At 41.2% G+C, this 21440-nt stretch overlaps 1 protein-coding gene across 1 annotated transcript in view; it reads left to right on the top strand.

Moving 5' to 3' along the window:
* Window positions 1–557: 557 nt before the first annotated feature.
* LOC112258046 (ceramide synthase-like) overlaps window positions 558–21440 on the top strand; it is a 29288-nt gene continuing 8405 nt past the window's right edge. Inside the window, exons 1-2 of the mRNA XM_024432113.2 lie at window positions 558–1146; window positions 14484–14570. Coding sequence (XP_024287881.1) covers window positions 1025–1146; window positions 14484–14570 — 209 coding nt within the window. The 5' untranslated portion in view covers window positions 558–1024. The remainder of the gene's footprint in view (window positions 1147–14483; window positions 14571–21440) is intronic.

Here is a 21440-nt window from a genome sequence, read left to right as displayed (position 1 = left end):
TGCCTAGATGGCGCTGTCTTGCGGAATGCGCCTTGTCCACATTGTTTGTAGGGTCTCTGCACCGTCATGAATAAGAGCACAGATAGAACAATTAGACAGATATTTCAGCGGATGTGTAAATGTGAAGCATCCGCTTGGCGTTTCCACACACTACCAAACATGTTAGTGAGAGGAAGTCCAGTGGCCAGTAGTGGGAGAAGATGGAACAAGATGGATTTTGGCTGACATAGCACATTTTGTCATTGATCTCAATACAGTTTTCTGATCCCAAAACTATAATTTGTTACAAACAGTGGACTAAGTTTTCTAGACTTTACCTTTTGCTGAAGTTTTTTTTTTAATGGCGTTGTTTAGAAGTGCAAAAGGAATTGATATATTGCACACGCGCATGGAGAAGGCGTTCCCTATCGGAAATATGCAAATACAGCTAAAACGCGCCAATAGGATCTTGCTAGCTCGTGCTTGACTCTGCCCACCTCCTTGCTTGTTCTGCCCACCATGACTCATTTGAAACGACAGGCTGTGGTCTGTCTTGGTTAAGTTATACACATCTTTGATAAGAGAGCGCTTGTCGAGTCGTTGATAGTTCGCATATAGCAAGGTACCCCAAACTCGGAGAAACCGACGCGTAGGTCAAACCTTGCCTCGGTTTAATTCACATATGTATTATTTTTTCCCCAGTTTTTTTTCTGGTAGAATATTCCCAAACCTCGATATTAAATTGTATTCCGCGGCATGTAGTTAGCGTGCTGTCTAACGTTACCGGCTTTGCGCCAGGAGTGAAGACCAATCAATCACCGGGTACCTTCGCTAGCTAGGTTGTGTGTACAGTGTGGTGTTGCTGAGGCAAGGGAAAAAACGCAGCGGTCACCGGTGACTGGATCTTGTGGCGTGAGCACTAATGCTGTCTAGCAAACACGGCGAATCCCAGTCGCCGGTGTAAAACGCGGTGTGTAAAATACATCTTGCAGCCCTCGACCCATATTATAATAATAGATAGGTCGATAGTGGGAGAAACGCAAGGATGTTGCAAGTGCTGGCTTGCGGCGTCGTAGTTTTTCCTGGACTCTTCTTCGTCTTTCGGAAGGTACTCCCGTCCATTTTCAAACAGTGGACCGATGCAGACGTTGTACTGGTCAGCGAGAGGTAATTATTATTTTTATTTTTTCCAGATGGTAAACGTTTATTCCTGGACATAGCTGGTCAAGCAGTAGCTGGCCCTAGGAGGCTATGCTAGCTAGTACGGCCATGCAAGCTGATACAAATTGCTGAGTCTCGAGCTTGCCTTGGGTTTTAACCGAATTAGCCACAGTTGCTATTTCAAACAGTGCTGAAAGATAGATTAGAAATTATGCTTTTGTACATTTGATATGTCGTCATGGCCATTGTCGTACACGATAATGTTATTGTAGGCTGCGTTATCATAACGGTGGTGGCTAGCCCTGTGAATTACAACATAGTAATACCATGGGAATATTGCTGCGTCTTGGTCAAAATTACACAATCACATGCGCAGGGGTGAGTTCGATGCTCATTTGTAGCTTGTCACTCTCTAGCTAGTTGATAATTCCCCTTCAAACTCGATCGCTGTGGTGGCTGAGTTATGCAATGTAAAGTGCTGAACTACAGTATACTGAGCCGATCGCTTGGCCTTAATCACGCTCCTATTAATTCGCTAATGCTCATCTAACGGAAAATGCATTTCTTAAACGCATGTGTTGATGCCTCGGGGGATACATAGCTAAATAGCTCGCTCAGTAACCCTGTCAAGTCAGCCTTGAATGCCTCACCAGTTTGATTATGTCACATATCCCGATAGCGAGAAGCTATCGGACATTATCTGGCTGCAATAACGTAGACTAGGTTACAATACAACTAATGTTATCATGTTGAATGCCCATCAGCAACCTAATTAATAGTTAATTCATATACGTTTCTTTTACGATCTCTTGGCCTGCTACTGTATGTGTTGTATTTGTTTTACCTGCCCGTTAAAGTGCCAGTGGGTCAGTGAGCATCTGGAAAAGCTGCAGTGTGCTGCTCGAGCTTTTCTCCTTCTGGCGGTATTTTAAGCAGTGGCATTTAAAAAAATACAGATTCTATAACAAGATTAGACCAGACCATTTCTCGTTCTACATACACTATATATATGAAAGTATGTGGACACCCCTTCAAATGATTGGATTTGTCTATTTCAGACACACCTGTTGCTGACAGGTGTATAAAATTGAGCACACAGCCATGCAAGCATTGTCAGTATGATGGCCTTACTGAAGAGCCTAGTGACTTTCAACGTGGTACAGTCATAGGATGCCACCTTTCCAACAAGTCAGTTCGTCAAATTTCTGCCCTGCTAGACTTGAACTTGACTGGCCTGCACAGAGCCTTGACCTCAACCCAATCGAACACCTTTGCGATGAATTGGAACACCGCGAACACTGCGAGCAAGGTCTAATCGCCCAACCTCAGTGCCTGACCTCACTAAGGCTCATGGCTGAATGGAAGCAAGTCCCTGCAGCAATGTTCCAAAATCTAGTGGAAAGCTTTCCCAGAAGGTCATGTAGTATATATCCCCTCTATATTGTTAAGTAGAACAATGGTATTGACATTTGTAATGAACAATAAACAGTTTTATTCTCATTTACCTCAACTCCCCTCAAGACCATTGTGAACAGCATTCGTCGGGGTTTGTGTCACATGGGTAAAGTGGTGTTTTGTGGACAATTTCATTGTGGTGAGACTGAACACACTGTCAATGACACTGACTCTACTCCAGCCACTTTAATCATGGGAATTGATGGGAAATGATGTAAATATATCACTAGCCACTTTAAACAATGCTACCTTATATAATGTTACTTACCCTACATTGTTCATCTCATATGCATACGTTGATACTGTACTCTATATCATCGACTGCATCCTTATGTAATACATGTATCACTAGCCACTTTAACTATGCCACTTGGTTTACATACTTATCTCATATGTATATACTGTACTCGATATCATCTACTGTATCTTGCCTATGCTGCTCTGTACCATCACTCATTCATATATCCTTATGTACATATTCTTTATCCCCTTACACTGTGTATAAGACAGTAGTTTTTTTTTGGAATTGTTAGTTAGATTACTTGCTCGTTATTACTGCATTGTCGGAACTAGAAGCACAAGCATTTCGCTACACTCGCATTAACATCTGCTAACCATGTGTATGTGACAAATAAAATTTGATTTGATTTATTTGATTTGATTTCACTTAAAATGTATGCCAAACCATTTTTTTTTACAATGTTGTTGATCCATCCTCAGCTTTCTCACATCACAGCCATTGAATTCTAGACATTTTTATATCACCAATGACCTCATGGTGACATCCATAAGCAGTTTTGTTCCTGTCCTGTAGCTCAGTTCAGAAGGACTACAGCATCTTTGATGTGTCTGGGTGGCTTAATACATAATCCACAATGTAATTATTAACTTGACCATGCTTAAAGATATAGTCCATGTCTGATTTGTTATTGTTACCCATCTACTGATCACTGCCCCTCTTTGAGGCTTTCGAAAAGCTCCCTGGCCTTTTGTAGTTGAATATGTGCTTTAAATTCAGTACTTGACTGGGGGACCTTACAGTTGTTGTATGTATGGGGGACAACAACAAAAAAGTCCTATTATTTCACACAGTTATGTGATTTGTTATGACAAAGTTTATTTCAGAACTAATTTAGCCTTGCCTAAGCAAAATGGGTGAATACTTATGCAACTACTATTTGAGTTATTAAATTAGTATTAATTTGTCAAAAGTTAGATTATGTACATTAGGGAGTATTTTGTGTAGATCGATGACAAAAAAATACAATTAAATTGTTCAATCCCACTTTGTAATGCAACAAAAAATGTTTTAAAAAAATAAGTTAATGGAGATGTAGACATTCTATATAGACTCTTAGCTTTAATTTGAAACCCATTTTCATATGTTGGTGCTCATGGGTCCCGTTACATGGAAATGACCTTATCTCCACCTGCAGTGCACCATGTGTGTGGGACTGATGTGAAGGCCGCCTCCTATTGGTGTGTTCAGGCAGGATAAGCCCAGGTCTTTCCATCATGGGAAGAACATAAGATCACCTATGTAGCCACCCTGTTCGTAGCCATGCTTAACATAATAATATAGGCTTCATATGAATTATAATATGGTCATTTTGTCAACATGCTTATCCAATGAAACATACAGTTAAAGATGGATAGATACTGACCTAAAGTATGTGGACACCTTCTCGTCGAACATCTCATTCCAAATTCATGGGCTTGTTGCTTCCAGAGGCCGTTGGGAACTTGTTAGCTAGTGTTGTAACCGAGGACAGATGATTTCTTCACGCTTCAGCACTCAGTGGTCCCATTTCTGTGAGCTTGTGTGGCCTACCACTTCGCAGTTGAGCCGTTGTTGCTCAGTCATTTCCACTTCACAATGACAGCACTTACACTTGACCAGGCAGCTCTAGCAGGGCAGAAATTTGACGAACTGACTTGTTGGAAAGATGGCTTCCAGTGACGGTGCCATGTTGAAAGTCACTGGGCTTAGTAAGGCCATTCTACTGCCAATGTTTGTCTATGGAAATTGCAGGGCTGTGTGCTAGATTTTTATACACCTGTCAGCAATGGTGTAGGGGTACCCACATACATTTGGTCATGTGAGTGTGTTCAGTAAAGTAAAAATAATGATACACTCATAGCAGTCAATACAAACTGAAATCATTGCACATACAAAATATGGATGATTTAAGAGGTTGACAAAATACAAAAATGTATAGAAATGATACAATTATTAATCGAGGTCCAGCGATCTTAGTGACTAATTAATGAACAGGGGTATGGGATAGGTGACCTTCTGTATTGTTGACTTTTGGATTGTCAGTTGATTTTGGCTGCGGGTGTTCCTACCTGTTGCTGTGTTTCGGTCAGGGGGTAGATAGTCTCTGAATGGAGAGTTGAGGAGGCTGACAGCTAAGTTTGCAGAGCTGTGTCCTCCTTTTCAAGAAGCCTGGGTAGGGACAGGGTCAGTAGTGCCTCAGTATAACTGGAGTATCCTCCTAGGATGATGCGGCATGCATGCTCTCTTCTGAATATGCTCCGGGTCACCAGACTAGGCCTGGGTCCATGAGCTGCGGCATATTCCAGGGTGGGGCATATGTAGCCGGTGTTAATGTTCATCAGGTCTTGTGGCGCATTGAATCTTTTAAGGTAGAGTATGGGAAAAAAGTGTTTTGCTGCACTTAGTTACCATAGATACAACCTGCTTGCTCCATTATAGGTCCTTTTGTACTACTATTTATACAATCTAAACATTATTACACACTTGGAGCTCGTGCTCCACAATATGTGGCTATTGGCCAATGCAGGAATAATATAGTTCTAATAACATGGTTCTTTTGTGAACACTTGTATCCAATGAAACATACAGTTAAGACGTATTCATTAAACTATATGTGGTAGTGATGGGGGAAGAAATCGATAGTTGCATATCACACTATTATTTTGGATGATATTATATTGATACTTTGACTCCGTATTGATTTGTAAAAATAATCCATTTTTGTTGTTGCTTGGTAGCGTTAGCTAGTGCTAGTCAGCTGTAGCTGTACCAAATCTCTTGCATTTTTCATAATCTAGCTGGTTCTCCAGCTTCCTTTTTAAAATAGTGAGCCAACATGTTTTCAGCGCTTTTATTTCCATGACTGATCAAAACTAATTTTCTTATGCTCTTGTAACAGATGTGATCGTACTTCTTAACTCCCTTGCATTGTTTTTTTAAAGAAAGGAATGCTCAGCCAGCAGTCCCAGTTGATTGGTGTTTATTCGCTTGTATTGAATTATCAGACTGGGCTTTTTTAATCAAAGACAACAATTACAAAAATAGTATAATATACAATAGGTATAAATACCTAAAAATAGACATGAACATTTAGCTGTGGAGGACAACTGTATTACCCTCCTGTCTGCAGCAAGACCAATGGAAGATCAAATCGCAGTATTGAATAACAATACATATACGTATTGCGATTCTATGGTATCGTGATAATTTCGTATCTTGAGGTCCCTGTCAATGCCCAGCCCTAATATGTATCAATTATTACTTTTTTTAAACTTTTTTTTTTACTATTTCTCTTTTTACCATTTTGTATTTCATATACCTTTGACTATTGGATGTTCTTATAGGCACTTTAGTATTGCCAGTGTAACAGCATAGCTTCCATCCCTCTCCTCACTCCTACCTGGGCTCGAACCAGGAACACGTCGACAACAGCCACCCTCGAAGCAGCGTTACCCATGCAGATCAAGGGGAACAACTACTCCAAGTCTCAGAGCGAGTGACGTTTGAAACGCTATTAGCGCTCACCCCGCTAATTAGCAAGCCATTTCACATCGGTTATACCAGCCTAATCTCAGGAGTTGATAGGCTTGAAGTCATCAACAACGCTGTGCTTGCGAAGAGCTGCTGTCAAAACGCACGTAAGTGCTGTTTGAATGAATGATTACGGGCCTGCTGCTGCCTACCATCGCTCAGTCAGACTGCTCTATCAAATCAGACTTCATTATAACATAACACACAGAAATACTAGCCTTTGGTCATTAATTAATATGGTCGAATCCGGAAACTATCATTTCGAAAACAAAACGTTTATTATTTCAGTGAAATACAGAACTGTTCGGTATTTTATCTAACGGGTGGCATCCCTAAGTCTAAATATTCCTGTTACATTGCACAACCTTCAATGTTATGTCATAATTACGTAAAATTCGGACAAATTAGTTCGCAATGAGCCAGGCTGCCCAGACTGTTGCATATACCCTGACTCTGCGTGCAATGAACGGAAGAGAAGTGACACAATTTCACCTGGATAATATTGCCTGCTAACCTGGATTTCTTTTAGCTATATAAGCAGGTTTAAAAATATATACTTCTGTGTATTGATTTTAAGAAAGGCATTGGTGTTTAAGGTTAGGTACAGTCGTGCAATGATTGTGCTTTTTTCACAAATGCTCTTTTGTTAAATCATCTTCCAGTAGAGTAGAGGATGCCTGGTTATTCTTTAAGTGCTTTCCTCACCATCTTAAATAAGCATGCCCCATTAAAAAAAATGAATCAGGAACAGATGTATCCCTTTGTTGTGTATTGATATTCTAGTTTTGTCCCTTTAGGGCACCTGTAAACCCCCCTTGCTTACCTACGTTGAAATGCATGGAATGTTCTAACTGTTAAACACATTAAACAATGCCCACGTTAATTTCTACTCCCGTCTCATGTCCTGTCCATATATTAGTTGTATAAGTTATACAGTGTGCCACACAACAAAACTGCCGACGAGGAAGAAACGTTCTCACTTTTGGGCTCATTATCTTTGTCAAAGTCTGAGTTTTTTTCCGCTGTAGAAATACGCAAACAAAACGTGGAGCTAGCCAGTCAAGTGATGCTAGCTAGCTTTTGATGTCACAGCAACGAGAGCCTCAATGGATAGGAAGAGTTTCGCTGCGGAAGAAAGTGAAGTCATCATGAGTTAAATTAAACGAACAAAAAAGGGGTCTAGGAGTAAGGGACCGTCTGAAAAGTGTGAGAAAGAAAAATAAACCAAAAATGTCTGCCTTGGTTGGAAATATAGGAACATTTGATGAATCTGTGGAACAATGGAGTTCTTACACAGAATGTTTTGAGTACTTTGTGTTGGCAAATGAAATTATAGCAGAAGTCGTTGTGCCAACATTTTTTACCGTTATGGGAGGAAAAACATTCAATCTACTGCGCAGCCTAGTAACGCCTGAAAAACATGGAGAAATCATATGATGAAATTGTGGCTACCTTAAAAGGACATTCTCCCAAACCACTGATAATTGCAGAGAGATTCAGGAATGGGCTGTATTGAAACTGTTATCTGAACACTGAATTTGGGCAATCAATAGCGTTACCATTCAAATAAAGGATTACCATTTAGGCAGTTAGATTGCTTTTACCAAAGTCAAATGGATTATTAATGAATACATTGCTGTCTTTGAAAAATGTTGACGTAATTAAAAAAAAAATCGAATGATATTGAGCTCAAAAGATGGCCAATGATTAAACAGAGCTGTAGCTGAGTTTCTGGCTGGGTCAAGTGCCATTCTGTGACTTAGGCTAATATGCCTTATTTTTTTGCCATGGTATCGAAGTCAAAATTCTGGTATTGTGACAACACTAATAAATACTAGATAGATGGATAGATACTTTATTGTCCATAGGAAAGAAATGATAGGCCTATTAAAGCTGCAATATGAAACGAAGGTCTGTGGAGAAGGGTGCGAGCCTCCGGAGCAGCAGGTCTCAACAGGAAATGGCTCTGTGTGCCTTCTCCCTCTTTTGACCTAGCCTGGAGTGAGACTACTGTACTGCTAAATACAATCACCTTTAATAATTTGGAAATTGAGCGATTCATTAAAGGCGTGAATAGCGAGTGGCTGTGGGTAAGGGTGAAGGAATGTGATTTCAAGCTGCATATTGCCAGAGATGCCAAGATCTGTCAAACTAAGCTGGAAGTTGAGTGCCTGGTTGAACAAACCCTTTGTCCACATTTTAAAGGCGAACTCCTTTGTTTTGTCTGAAATGGCACCCTATTCCCTTTAGTGTACTACTTTTTACCAGGGCCAATAGTGGTGCAATTTTGGTCGCAGCCCATATGAAATAGAATTATTTGGTGTTTTGATCCTTGAATTTGTGCAGAATGAATGGTGGTTAGATTTGTGATGGGCGATTCATATCAAGCCTCTGCAGTGCCTGTCAGTCACACCTGCCCGTTATGTTCCCATTGAATTGGTCTGGAGTCCAAACTGAATGTCGCTATGTTTTACGAGCATTTTATTTCCTTCACTATAAGGATTAAGTCTAGAGCTGCTCCAATAGGGGGGCAGTTGGACGGTCTAGAAAGTAACCGGTCCAATCGTTGTCCTCTAAGAAACGATGTGCTGGTTTAGCATTGTCAATAGAGAGACAGGGTTGGGGTCTATTCGAATTAAGGTCACCCAATTCAGCAATTCATTTAAATGTACGATTTTAAAAATTGGAAAAACGTTTGAAATATATAGCTTCTCCTTTTCAGTTTATTCAGAAGTCATTGAAAAGTAAATGCCTCTTACGATTAATTGGAATTTCAGTTCACTTCCTGAATTCCAACTGAAGACACATTTCAGTTGAATGCATTCAGTTGCACAACTGACTAGGTATCCCCCTGCCCTTATCTGAATTGACTTACTGTTATTATTATTATTATTTTTAACTCCAACCCTGGTTAAAGCAGCGGTTCCATAGCTTTCAGAAATATGTATTTTCAAAATGCTGACTATAAAAAAGAAAATAAATCTGTTCTTAAACATTTTATATTCCTTTCCTGTGTGGAAAAACGCAGAATTGGGTATTATTGCAACTTCTGTGGAGATGATCCAATCGCTGACAATTTGCATAACATCCCACATTACAGATATTGGGTGCAAATGTTTTCAATAAAAGGCAGGCCCCCGAATGAAAGGGAGAATTCCATTCTCTTATATGTGAATCGCACCTCTCAGAAATATAGTTAATAGAAGTTTGCAGACCAAAGGAAATACCAAATGGAACAGCAAACTGATGAAATGGGTGCTTATCTGTTAGCCTGCCACAATTGCTTGTGAGGCAGGATTTGGAGTAGGCTACCCTGGGTAAAATGCTTGCATCCTTCATTTCCCTGAAGAAAAATTATACTCTGTCCATTTGCAACTTGTGTAGTGACATTCCTACTTTAGAAAACGGAGGGTATGAGGATGCTGTTCTCCCTATTATTTGCTCGTCTCTCATCGGAATCTAACATACATTGGCAAAGTTGATAGCTTTTCATTTGACTATTGCCTGTAAGTACTGTAAATACTGTTTCTGTTTATTAACATATTTCTACTTCAACTTGTATTCATGAGATGACAAGCTGGCGCCGACAGAGATGGTCGCCTCGCTTCAAGGAAACTATGCAGTAATTTGTTTTTTAATATATTATTTCTAACACTGTTAGCCCAGAAAATCTCAAGTGTTATTGCATACAGCCAGGAAGAACTATTGGATATAAAAGATACGTCAGCTTACCAACATTATGACCAGGAATACAACTTTCCCGAAGCGGATCCTTTGTTCGGACCTCCACCCTGGACATGGGATCTGATCCCAGAGGCCAACCCAAAACAACGCGGTCGGCGCAAGAGAGGCAGATGGAGCGGCCTACTGGTCAGACTTAGAAGGCGAGCACACCAGTCACCGCTTCAGAACATATTACTTACCAATGTCCAATCTCTCGACGACAAGGTGGACGAAATTAGGGCACGAGTTGCCTTCCAGAGACACATCAGATTTTAACATTCTCTGTTTCATGGAAACATGGCCCACTCGGGATATGTTGTCAGAGTCGGTACAGCCACCCGGTTCTTCATGCATCGCGCTGACAAACAAACATCTCTCTGGTAAGAAGAAGGGCGGGGGTGTATTGCTTATGATTAACGACGCATGGTGTAATCATAACAAACAGGACCTCAAGTCCTTTTGTTCAACTGATCTAGAATTCCTTACAATCAAATGCCGACCGTATTTTCTCCCAAGAGAATTCTTTTTGATTATAGTCACAGCCGTGTATATCTCTCTTCCCCCCCTCAGATACCTCAACAGTCCTGAAAGAACTTCACTGGACTCTATGTAAACTGGAAACCATATACAGTTGAAGTCGGAAGTTTTTCACATTTCCTGACATTTAATCTTAGTAAAAATTCTCTCTTAGGTCAGTTAGGATCACCACTTTATTTTAAGAATGTGAAATGTCAGAATAATAGATTTATTTCAGCTTTTATTTATTTCACCACATTCCTAGGGGGGTCAGAAGTTTACATACACTCAATTAGTATTTGGTAGCATTGCCTTTAAATTGTTTAACTTGGGTCAAATGTTTCAAGTAGCCTTCCACAAGCTTCCCACAATAAGTTGGGTGAATTTTGGCCCATTACTCCTGACAGAGCTGGTGTAACTGAGTCAGGTTTGTAGTCCTCCTTGCTCACACACGCCTTTTCAGTTCTGCCCACACATTTTCTATGGGATTGAGGTCAGGGCTTTGTGATGGCCACTCCAATACCTTGACTTTGTTGTCCTTAAGCCATTTTGCCACAACTTTGGAAGTATGATTGGGGTAATTGTCCATTTGGAAGACCAAGCTTTAACATCCTGACTGATGTCTTGAGATGTTGCTTCAATATATCCATGTAATTTTCCTGCCTCCTGATGCCATCTATTTTGTGAAGTGCACCAGTCCCTCCTGCAGCAAAGCACCCCCACAACATGATGCTGCCACCCCCGTGCTTCACAGTTGGGATGGTGTTCTTCGGCTTGCAAGCCTCCCCTTTTTTCCTCCAAACATAACGATGGTCATTATGGCCAAACAGTTACATTTTTGTTTCATCAGACCAGAAGACATTTCTCCAAAAAGTATGATATTTGTCCCCATGTGCATTTGCAAACTGTAGTCTGGCTTGTTTATGGCAGTTTTGGAGCAGTGGCTTCTTCCTTGCTGAGCGGCCTTTCAGGTTATGTTGATATAGGACTCGTTTTACTGTGGATTTAGATACGTTTTGTACCCGTTTCCTCCAGCATCTTCACAAGGTTGTGCTGTTGTTCTGGGATTGATTTGCACCTTTCGCACCAAAGTATGTTCATCTCTAGGAGACCGAATGCGTCTCCTTCCTGAGCGGTATGACGACTGTGTGGTCCCATGTGTTTATACTTGCGTATTATTGTTTGTACAGATGAACGTGGTACTTGGAAATTGCTCCCAAGGATGAATCAGACTTGTGGAGGTCTAAAAAAAGAAATTCTGAGGTTTTGGCTGATTTCCTTTTGGTTTTCCCATGTCAAGCAAAGAGGCACTGAGTTTGAAGATAGTCCTTGAAATACATCCACACATACACCTCCAATTGACTCAAATGATGTCAATTATCCTATTAGAAGCTTCTAAAGCCATGACATCATTTTCTGGAATTTTCCAAGCTATTTAAAGGCACAGTCAACTTTGTGTGTGTAAACTTTTGACCCACTGGAATTGTGATACAGTGAAATAATCTGTCTGTAAACAATTGTAGGAAAAATTGCTTGTCATGCTCAAAGTAGGTCCTAACCGACAAGCCAAAACTATAGTTTGTCAACAAGAAACTTGTGGAGTGGTTAGAAAACAAGTTTTAATGACTCCAACCTAAGTGTATGTAAGCTTCCGACTTCAACTGTGTCCTGAGGCAGCTTTTATTGTAGCTCAGGATTTTACCAACACTAATCTGAGAACAAGGCTTCCTAAATTCTATCAGCATATCAAATGCTTGACACGAGTGGGTAGCATTCTGGACCATTGCTACTCTAACTTTCGCGATGCATACATACCTTCCCCCGCCCTCCCTTCAGCAGATCTGACCATGACTCCGTTTTGTTGCCCCCATCCTATAGGCAGAACCTAAAACAGGAAACACCCGTACTCAGGTCTATCCAATGCTGGTCTGACCAATCGGATTCCACGCTTCAAGATTCAAGTTGACTGGGAGATGTTCCGGGTAGCCTCAGACAATAACATTGACGTATACGCTGACTCTATGATTGGGTTTAATATCAAGTGCATTGGAGATGTTGTTCCCACTGACTTTTGAAACCTTCCCTAACCAGAAACTGTGGATTGATTGCAAGAATTTGCGCTAAACTGAAAACCCTAACCACTGCTTTTAATAGTGGCAAGGCGACTGGAAACATGACCGAATACAAACAGTGTAGTTATTCCCTCCGCAAGGAAATCAAACAAGCAAAGCATCAGTATAGAGACAAAGTAGAGTCGCAATTCAGCGGCTCAAACACGCGACGTATGTGGCAGGGTCTATAGTCAATCACAGATTACAAAAAGGAAAACCAGCCCTGTCACTGACATCTTGCTCCCAGACAAATGAAGCAACTTGCTCGCGTTGAGGACAGTAAAGTGCAACTGACACGGCCCGCTACCAAAGCCTGTGGGCTCTCCTCCTCCGTGGCCAACGTGAGTAAAACATTTAAACGTGTTAACCCTCGCAAGGCTGCCGGCCCAGACAGCATCCCTAGCCGCGTCCTCAGAGCATGCGCAGACCGGCTGGCTGGTGTGTTTGCAGATATATTCAATCAATCCCTGTCCCAGTCTTCTGTCCCAACATGCTTCAAGATAGCTTTCTTGGGAACAAGAACAATGGTGGCCAAGGTAGCTGAACTAAATGACTATCGCCCCGTAGCACTCACCTCTATCATCATGAAGTGCTTTGAAAGACTAGTCAAGGATCATATCATATCACCTCCACCCTACCTGATACCCTAGACCCACTCCAATTTGCTTACTGCCCCAATAGGTCGACAGATGACGCAATCGCCTGCACACTGCCCTATCCTAGGAGCTCAGAGGACCCTCGGAGTGTGGTGTCAGGAAAATAACCTCTCGCTCAACATCAACAAAATAGGGAGATGATCGTGGACTTCCGGCAAGGGCAGAGGGAGCTCCCCCCACACATTCACATTGACGGGACAGTAGATCACAGACTAACTGAAATGGTCCACCCACTCAGACAGTGTGGTGAAGGGAGCGCTACAGTGCCTCTTCATCCTCAGGAGGCTGTCAACTCTCAACTTTTACAGATGCACAATTAAGGACATACTGTCGGGCTGTATCACAGCCTGGTACGGCAACCGCACAACATTCAACCGCAAGGCTCTCTTTAGGGTAGTGCTGTCTGCACAATGCATCACCCGGGGCAAACTACCTGCCCTCCAGGACACCTACAGCAGGAAGGCCAAAAGGTCAACAACCACCCGAGCCACTGCCTGTTCACCCTGATATCATCCAGAAGGCGAGGTCATTACAGTTGCATCAAAGCTGGGACCAAGAGACAGAAGCTCTTTTTCATTCTCAAGGTCATCAGACTGTTAAACAGCCATCACCAACATTGAGTGGCTGCTGCCAACATACTGACTCAAGTCTCTAGCCACTTTAATAAACGGATTTAATAAAGGAATCACTAGTCACTTTAAATAACGCCACTTTAGTAATGTCTATATATCCTACATTACTCATCTCGTATATACTGTATTCTATACCATCTTGCCTATGCCGTACGGCCATCGCTCATCCATATATTTATATGTACATATTCTTATTCATCCCTTTACATTTGTGTGTATAATGTAGTCGTTGTGAATTTGTGAGATTTCTTGTTAGATTTTACTGCACTGTCGGAAGTAGAAGCATAATAATTTCGCTACACTTGCATTAACATCTGCTAACCCTGTATATTTGACCAATAACATTTGATTTGATGAACAAGCTGTTAATTGCAGTGAATCTAAAGCTTCTCCTAAAATGTCTTACTTTCTATTTTGAAACATTTCTTATCCTTCTCAGGCTGGTGTCCTCCATCCACGCCATCATGGCCACCACAGCAGGAGTCATCGTCGTGTTGGCATGCAGCGGTGACGTCATGACTGACAGGTAGGTCAGCCAGTAACAGACGGGGACAAGTTCCTCGACTCGGGTGCTCCAATCAGTGCGGCCGAAGAAGTTGTGTTTTCTTTCTGTTTGCATAGTTGTTTTTTTACGCTAGACGGCAATGCTTCATGCAAGCAGTATCAGGACCACAAAAGCAAGAGCTTCTTATTGGATAAGTGCCTAATGAACACACCCTGACCTCCCTCTCTTATCATCTTGCCGTTTCTTCATACCTAATGACAACGGTAAGTTGTGGTCTGAACAAATTACCTCGGTTTTCCACAGAGCTTATAGTGGGCTTAATTGCCGCCCCCTATCAGTGGTTGAGTGAACTCACTCAGGCTCTACCTTGGGTGGTATGTGTCTGTTAACAGCTGGTGCGCAATCTCTAATATTAGGGAAGTATCAAGGTTCTGCTCGCCTGAGTTAGAATAACTAATGATAACCTCATTTCTACCAGCATGCCATGTGCAACTAGAGGCAAAACCCTAGATCATATTTAATCCACACACATAGGCTCATACAAAGTTCTCCATTTGGCAAATCTGACCATAAATCTATCCTCCTGATTAGAAGCTAAAAAACCTAAACAGAAAGTACCAGTGGTCAATTAAAAAGATGGTGCTAAACTACAGGACTGTGTTGCTAGCACAGACTGGAATATGTTCTATCTGATGGCATTGAAGAGTTTACCACATTAGTTACCGGCTTCATTAATAAGTGCATCGATGACGTTGTACGTACATATCCCAACCATAAGCCATGGATTACAGGAAGTATCCGCACTGACCTAAAGGCTAGAGCTGCCGCATTCAAGGAGCGGGACTCCAATAAGAAATCTGCCTATGACTTCCGACGCCATTAGAGGTAAAGCGTCAATACTGGAGTAAGATCGAATCCTACTTCACCGGCTCTGACGCTCGTTGGATGTTGCAGGGCTTGCAAACTATCACGGATTACAAAGGGAAACCCAGCAGCGAGCTGCCATGTGACGCAAGCCTACCAGACGAGCTAAATGCTTTCTATGCTCGCTTCGAGGCAATCAACACTGAACCATGCGCGAGAGCACCAGCTGTTCTAGATGACTGTGTGATCATGTCTCCGTAGCCAATGGGAGTAAGACCTTTTTAAATAGGTTAACATTCACAAGTCCCCAGAGCCAGATGGATTACCAGGTTGTGTATTCAGCTGACCATCTAGAGAATGACGTGTCAGCTAAAGCCTGCACTGACCTTGTGTTTAGCCAAGCTGACAGCAGCTAGCTAGCATAGCCAGCTACAGATATCACCACGCTATCTTATCTAGCTGATATTTCTGTCAAATCAGTTACGGCAGGAGCCAGTGTCTGGAATGTGTTTCATAAGACACTTGTTCTACAACACCTTGCTATAGAATTAGCTTGCAACTTAGTTTTAACGTTTCATCATGTCATGTACATGTAAATGCAAATACATGTTACCATTGAAACCGTGTCAACTGTGAGTTGAATGCCCAGTCTTGAGTCAGCTCAGCTTTCCTACATCACAATGTTCTATAACTGGCTAGTTTTGTCTCATCTCTCCTTATGTCCGCTGTTAGATCTTTCCCGGGGGACAAATCCCAGAACTAGTTTCTCTACAGGTGTAGGTTACATGTGGACATTGCACAAAAATCGCCCAGCTTTAGTGTAGATCCATTTATCAACTAAAAATGTATCCGTGTGTTTGTTACAAAGACACATTTTTATGCTGCAACTATCATATTGATGTCAATATAGACCAGTATGCCTACACTTACCAAGCAAATAAAAATCAGTTGTGTGTAGAGCACAACTTCAGCTGTCTAACCAGAACTAGAATGGCATTCTATTAGTCTATTTGGCCGACTCTTAAGGATTTGGCTGTCTAAGCACACACTGACATGCACAGCTCTCTAGGTGTGGTTCTGTCTTCAAGTCTCCAGTGGGTGATGAAGTCCCTTCCATCTATGTAATGTATTACAGGTTATAGAAGGGTGCAGTTACACGGCAGGGAGGTGAAGTGCATGACACTCCATCCTGGATATGAGTTTGCCTCAACCCTTGGTTCCAGCAGGCAGAGTTCAATTACTACAAGCAGATGTGAGATGCAGGAGGATGGCACTCTTCTCATACCACTCAGGAGGAAGCTTTGCATCGGTCAGTAGCCTAAAGAGTCATTTGAGACTAGTGCAATTGCTGAACTTATGTAGATATTCCAAACTAAGTGTTTTGGTAACTTTAAAGTGTAACAGTTCTATTTAGAATAAACCATACATCACATAATAATGTGGAAGCAGTGTTATGCTAATATAACATTGTGCAAATATTAGTTGTAACTGTACACATTCGTACCAAACCGTTCGGTACGGTGACCTCTGTTCGGTCCACACTGTGAACCCGAATTAATACATCAATTAATCAAACTATCAAATTTTATTTGTCACAGGTGCCGAATACACAAGGTGTAGACTTTACAGTGAAATGTTTGCTTACAAGCCCTTTTCCAACAATGCAGAGTTAAGTAAGAAACATTTGCTAAATAAATGATCACACAATAAAATAACAATAACAAGGGTATATACAAGGAGTACCAGTACAGAGACAATGTGCAGGGGTTCGAGGTAGTTGAGGTAATATGTACATGTAAGTAGGGGTAAAAGTGACCAGGCAGTCAAGATAGATAATAGACGGTGTGTGTGTGTGTGTGTGTTGGAGTGTCAGTATAGTATGTGTGAGGTACAGTGCCTTTAGAATGTATTCACATCCCTGGACTTTTCCTACAATTGTGTTAGCCTGAATTTAAAATTGGTTAATTACAGATTTTGTGTCACTGGCCTACACACAATAAATACCCCAAATTGTTGAAGTGGTTTAATGTTTTTTTAAATATTGACAACAAAAAAAATATTAAATGTCTTGAGTCAATAAGTATTCAATCCCTTTATGGCAAATTAAGTTCAGGAGTAGAAATTGCTTAACAAGTCGCAAATTGCATGGACTCACTCTGTGCAATAATGGTGTTTTAATATGAACTTCATCTCTTTACCCACACATACAATTGTCTGTAAGGTCCCTAAGTCGAGCAGAGAATACCTCGCAAAGGAGGACATCTATTGGTAGATGTGGTATTATGTGTCGATTGATGGAAAACAACATGTAATCCATTTTAGAATGGGGTATGAATAATTTGAGGGCACTGTACAGTTGAAGTCGGAAGTTTACATACATGTTGGAGTCATTAAAAGTCGTCTACAACTACTCCACAAATTTCTTGTTAACAAACTATAGTTTTGGCAAGTCGGTTAGGACGTCTATTTTGTGCATGACACAAGTAATTTTTCCAACAATTGTTTACAGACACATTGAATTTTAAGTGAAATAATCTATAACAATTCCAGTGGGTCAGAAGTTTACATACGCTAAGTTGACTGTGCCTTTTAAACAGCTTGGAAAATTCCAGAAAATGACGACATGGCTTTAGAAGCTTCTGGTAGGCTAATTGACATTATTTGAGTCAATTGGAGGTGTACATATGGATGTATTTCAAGGCCTACCTTCAAACTCAGTGCCTCTTTGCTTAACATCATGGGAAAATCAAAAGAAATCAGCCAACACCTCAATTTATTTTTTTAGACCTCCACAAGTCTAATTCATCCTTGGGAGCAATTTCCAAATGCCTGAAGGTACCGCGTTCATCTGTACAAACAATAGTACGCAAATATAAACACCATGGGACCACGCAGTGGTGATACCGCTCAGGAAGGAGACGCATTCTGTCTCCTAGAGATGAAATACTTTGGTGCGAATCAATCCCAGAACAACAGCAAAGGACCTTGTGAAGATGTTGGAGGGAACAGGTACAAAAGTATCTATATCCACAGTAAAGTTAGTCCTATATCGACACCCTGAAAGCATGGGGGTGGCAGCATCATGTTGTGGGGGTGCTTTGCTGCAGGAGGGAATGGTGCACTTCACAAAATAGATGGCATCATGAGGTGGGGAAATTATGTGGATATATTGAAGCAACATCTCAGGACATCAGTCAGGAAGTTGAAGCTTGGTCGCAAATGGGTCTTCCAAATGGACAATAACCCCAAGCATACTTCCAAAGTTGTGGCAAAATGGCTTAAGGTCTAGGTAGTGGACTGAGTTTAAATGTATTTGGCGTATGTACACTTCCGACTTCAACTGTACATAGGGATAAAAGTAGGGATAAAAAGTGACTAGGAAATCAGGATAGATGATAAACAGAGGAGCTGTGGATGTGGGCGTGTCTTAATACTTTCTGAATGCATGTGTGTGTGGGTAGTGAGTGTGCATTTTAGTCAAAAAACAAAAAATGAGTTTAATGCAAATAGTCTGGGTAGCCAAAAGTTGGCTCCCTGACATGTTTGAAGAATACACAGGGTCTCTTCAGGCCATCTGTAGAAAAAAGAGGAAGAGTTGATGAGTGACATTTATTGAAGGGTCATATTACTAAACACTTGTGATGTACTGTCTTATTAGTAATCACCTTATCAAATGTCATGTGTTGCATGCTTCATAAACAACAGGTGTAAACTAAAGCCTTGTTCACATTGTCAGTTTGAAGTGACTTGAATCCTATTTATTTGCATATTCGAATTGGTTATTTTTCCTGCAGTCTGGACAGCCAATGAGCACATTGAATGTGACATTTCAAACTACATTTATAGTTTGTTTGAAGTTGGATACATATCATCCCTGGCCATGTGACTTGTCTGAACGGTCAAATCAGAATCATTTGCCCTCAAGTGTTTTTTAGACTTATTTGGCATATTGCTTGCTAACGACTTTGACAAGAACATGTAGTAGCTAACTAGCTTGTTAATTGTTTGCAAACAAATTAGTGAACGTGTTAAACCGCTATCTAGCTAGCAAGTTGACTGCTGTGGCTGATCCAAAAAGGATTCATTCATTTGAAAGTTGGATCAGCTTATCCTTATGAGTCTTTGTGTTCTTATACTATGATTTTGAACATGCAAAGCAACTGGAAAATTTCTACAGCAGGCATTGTCACCTTAGCTTGCTATATAACTTCTGAGTGAACCACGAGCACCACCACGAATCAGCCAACACCACTGCGTGCACACCCGTCATTACCATGACAACTAGCGTAGCCATGTCAGCAAATGGCTGCTGTTTGATCACACACACATCCGATTTGGAGACTTGTAACTTGCTATTTGGATAGTCTGTAGTCCAAAATGGATTTGAAAACCAAACTGGTTTTTGTGTTAAGCCTGCAGTGTAAACAAATCTTAACTGTGAAATGCTTATGTACGGGTCCTTTTCCAACAATGTAGAGTTTAAAATATATATAAAAAATACAAAAGAAATACATTTAAAATGAAATACTGACACAAGAAATAAATACACACAGTGAACAACTTTTGGCCCTTCTGAGGAGTTTTCCTACACCTAATGGGCATTGCAGCATAGATCAGTTCCAGGACCCTCTCTTCACAGATACTGGTCGACTTCAGCTCCTATATCTGACCCATACAGTCATGGAAGCCAACTATAAATACACGTTTGAACATAGCCAATCAGAGATCCTGATTTCACAAGAGACACGTGCCAGCATGGCATTACTCACTCGGTCCAAGGAGTAGTCCATTTGCACAGTGGAACATTATCTCAGCCAATCATGGCTAGTGGGAAGGTTGTCTTTTTTCATGGCTAAACCAACTAGGCTTGTAATTTAACAATTGTATTTATGGATGGAATACAAGTTTGTTATTAAGGCACATGTTCTAGAAGGCATTTTTGCACACAAAAAAATATTTTGCTAATAAAATGCATGTTTAAATTCAAATGCTGCTCCTGTGAAGTAGTGGCATGCGACATACGCCTAGTTTCCTGAAACTAGTCAACTGTGACCAACCTGATTCAAGTGTCTCCCCATTTCTCTGAAGCAGAACTTGCTGAATAAAAAATTTAAACAATTCACCATGTTTTGTATGTAGCCTGTGAATGGAATAAAATTAAATGAAATAAAATATTGTCACTCAATGAACATATAGTGAGAAATTACTGTCTCTAGTTTGTAAGTAATTTATGCTAATAGAGGGACTAACTACAGAATAGATTCAGGCCGGTGACGCTGACACCATGACTATGCAACCAGCTGTGTACTTTGCTGAATGCTTGCTGACACAGTTTGCTATTTGCTGGCAGAGCCATAGCTATATTTGTAGTAGACAAGTACTATCCTTCATTTATTTTTGCACAAGAAAATACACAAACCTTTGAGAACACGTATGTTGTTTTGGGTGAACAGACGAAGCCCCCGAATGCTAGCTAACTAATATCTCTGTCAGAGCTGAATTGAGTTGGCTAACGTTAGCTAGCCAGTTTGAGTTTAAATGTTTTTGAAAGCAAGCTGTCTACGTGTTGGATGTAAACCATTCCTGGCCATCTTTCCATATTGTTGAAATGCATTGGAAGTTTGTACCATCTTTATGGAAGCCCATTTTCACTCCTATTTGCTGAGTGAAATGTGCGTGCGTTGCAGACTTGACGACAAGTGTTCACATGACAGCTGGGGGCGGACCACAATGTGTTGTTTCTGGGAAATTGGGCCTTATTCAGAAGTAATTCATAAGTAATTCATACCCAACCATCCAGTAACTCATGACGAACTCCCTTACAAAATTATCCAATGTATGGAGGAAACGCCGTACACCTGACGACCGTGTCAGCGTGCACTGCGCCCGGCCCGCCACAGGAGTTGCTAGTGCGCGATGGGACAAGGACATTCCTGCCGATCAAACCCTCCCCTAACCCAGACGACGCTGGGTCTCCCGGTCGCGGCCAGCTGCGACAGAGCCTGGACTCTAACCCAGAATTTCTAG

The sequence above is a fragment of the Oncorhynchus tshawytscha genome, linkage group LG09 (genome assembly GCF_018296145.1).
Source record: "Oncorhynchus tshawytscha isolate Ot180627B linkage group LG09, Otsh_v2.0, whole genome shotgun sequence".
In the NCBI taxonomy this organism is placed as follows: Eukaryota; Metazoa; Chordata; class Actinopteri; order Salmoniformes; family Salmonidae; genus Oncorhynchus; species Oncorhynchus tshawytscha.
Note: the sequence above shows the minus strand (reverse complement) of the source record. Positions and strands in the feature narration are given on the sequence as shown.